The 2622-nt window shown below is 35.2% G+C and overlaps 1 protein-coding gene across 1 annotated transcript; it reads left to right on the forward strand.

The window, feature by feature from the left end:
• Window positions 1–6: 6 nt before the first annotated feature.
• Window positions 7–2376, forward strand: LOC136066097 (DNA-(apurinic or apyrimidinic site) endonuclease, chloroplastic-like; the record flags this gene model as incomplete). Its single annotated transcript, XM_065769963.1, has 3 exons — window positions 7–11; window positions 181–497; window positions 2269–2376. Coding segments are annotated over exons 2-3 (270 nt in total), but the record flags the coding sequence as incomplete, so codon positions are not given.
• Window positions 2377–2622: the final 246 nt, after the last annotated feature.

The following is a 2622-nucleotide window of genomic DNA, read 5'->3' on the forward strand; positions in this document are numbered from 1 at the left end:
TGGGGTTTCAGGTGCTGTAGAATTTATAAAAAAAATTTCCTATCGAGTCTAGTAATGCTATGAAATGATAAAGATTTCTGGAGCTTATCTCTCTCTCTCAATGATGTGCTTTATTGTTAATCTGTGTCTTCAATTCATTTAACTTAGATGGTGTGATTGTGCTGTGGTTATTATTGCTAGGTGGGAAGTTCTCCCGGGCAAAGAGAACTTCAGAGATTGTTACTGAAGCTGTTAACGGTGATGAAGTTAATTTGCCCGTTGTAAAGACTGAACCATGGACAATTCTTGCCCACAAGAAGCCTCAGAAAGGTTGGATCCCTTATAATCCGAGAACCATGAGGCCTCCACCTCTGACCAGGGATACAAAGTATGTGAAGCTTATGTCTTGGAATGTCAATGGATTAAGGGCTTTATTGAAGTTAGAGGGGTTTTCTGCACTGCAACTTGCTCAAAGGGAAGATTTTGATGTGTTGTGCTTGCAAGAGACCAAATTGCAGGCAAGTTTATAAATACGTATTTTGTTTCTTGAGGTTAAAAACTTCATGTAAAAGATAAATCAAGGCCCTTATGTTCATTAGAACAAATGACATGTTTCAGTAAGTTTGAGTTTTTGGTTAATTTGCCCCTTAGATAGCTATTAAACTACCACTTATCCCAAACTTTAAGAGTTGATAGGAAAGGGTGAATTTAATCACATAACCGCTATTTTTTGACATTCTCCCTTACACGTGGGTCCAGACTTCCCCTTAAAATGGTATCCTACACATGGAATTTTTGAACTTTTTAAATGGAGGTAGAGTATAGACGTGGTTTGATTTGGGACTATTTCTTTAATACCATGATAAATTACCACTTGTACTAAAGCTTAAACTAATAGAAAGGATGAATTCAATCACTTAATCATTATTTTTCTAACAATAAACATTGCAGAACATTTATGCTAAGAGTTTGGAATTGATTACATTAACATTTTCTTGGATATAGAGGATTCACTTTAGGTAGAAAGCAGAAAGTTGGGAGAAAGATTTAAGTTATGTGAATCTTAATTTACTTTCAAATTGTGATCCATACTAATTCCTCACCACACCCCCCCCCCCCTTCCACCCACTCCCTTTCTCTAGATGGTGGTTAGATTATCAGGAACAGTTCTGAAGCTATCCAACTGTTACCAATACGTAGTACTAAGACTATTTTTTGGGCACATATTTAAGGTGATAACACAAATGCATACGTGAAAGAAGTGGTAATGGTTAATCTATTATTGGAAGAGCCAGCCAGATTAAATTATATTAGTTCTTAATGCATGAGCTAAAAGTCTTGACTGGACCCCTAATTAATGGCCTTTAATAGTTTAGTCATGTGTTGACTGGAGGCGCCCCCCCCCCAAACCTCCCAAATTTTTTCTGGTAAAAGCAAGCAAGGAAATGTTTAAGCACCTTATGGTGCACTGCCATGTCCGACTAGAATTAGATGAAGTACTGGCAAGTAATTCCCATATCATATGTTAGATCATGTCAGAGCCTGAGCTTGGTAGTTAGGAGGCAGTTTCTCTTTAGGGGAACTAGAATATTCTTTTCAAAAAATTTCTTACCAAAGCTTGTGCTCTTCTGATTTAATTTTGAAGCATTTGTTTGGCTCATAATTTGTTTGTGATGTATATAAATTGAAGTTTGAAAAGTAGTGAACATTATTCACACACTTGGTGGCCTTCATTACCTCCACATCTTCCTTTAAATTCACTAAAAAAGTAAAAATGTAAAATTGTGCTACCCTAGTAGACGGGATGTATACCAGAGAAAGCCCCAATTTTTTTAATAAAAAAAATTGTTATCTAAAATTCATAATATCACAAAATTCCAATTATTTTGAGAAGAAAGTGAAAAATTAGTTGACATCCGCCCGTAGAGCAATCTCAAAGATAAAAACTTCAATTTCCTTACTGACAGCTCATTCCTTTCAAAAGTTCTCGCATTCCCTTTCTCTTCAAATACTCCACATTAAACCCAAATGAATGAACTTTTTTTTTTTTGATAAGACCCAAAGGAATGAACTTTCAAAGTTCAATGTTATGCCATTTGCCAAAATGTCCTTTCCAGCTCACCAGTAGATCAACCTCGGTTCATGGCGTCACTCACTTAACTCCAAATACACAAAATACAAGGGTTCTCATTTCCCAAGCAATGTAAACGTAAGAACAATTGATTATTTTATTTACCTCTACATCTTTATATGATTGTCTCCCTTTTTAACTGCACATTCATGGAACAGGAGAAGGATGTTGAGGAAATCAAGTATCTCATAGATGGCTATGACAATACCTTCTGGACTTGTAGTGTTTCCAAACTTGGTTATTCTGGCACAGCAATTATATCAAGGGTATGGATTTTCTTTCCCAAGAACAGGCTGTCAATTTATATCTTTAGAACATCAAGTAGATTGCTATTTATGTAATTTTACAATATGCATTCCTTCTTTTAATTTTTATTATTTTAAATGATTTCCTAAGTGAATAAAAGTAAATTGAAAAAAAAAATTAATAGATAACAATGAGTTTGATGATAACCCGGAAAAAGCTGTGACTTGAGAAAAGAACCATGTCTCCACTGCACTGCATGTAAACGC

The sequence above is a fragment of the Quercus suber genome, unplaced genomic scaffold (genome assembly GCF_002906115.3).
Source record: "Quercus suber isolate HL8 unplaced genomic scaffold, Cork oak 2.0 scaffold_1862, whole genome shotgun sequence".
In the NCBI taxonomy this organism is placed as follows: Eukaryota; Viridiplantae; Streptophyta; class Magnoliopsida; order Fagales; family Fagaceae; genus Quercus; species Quercus suber.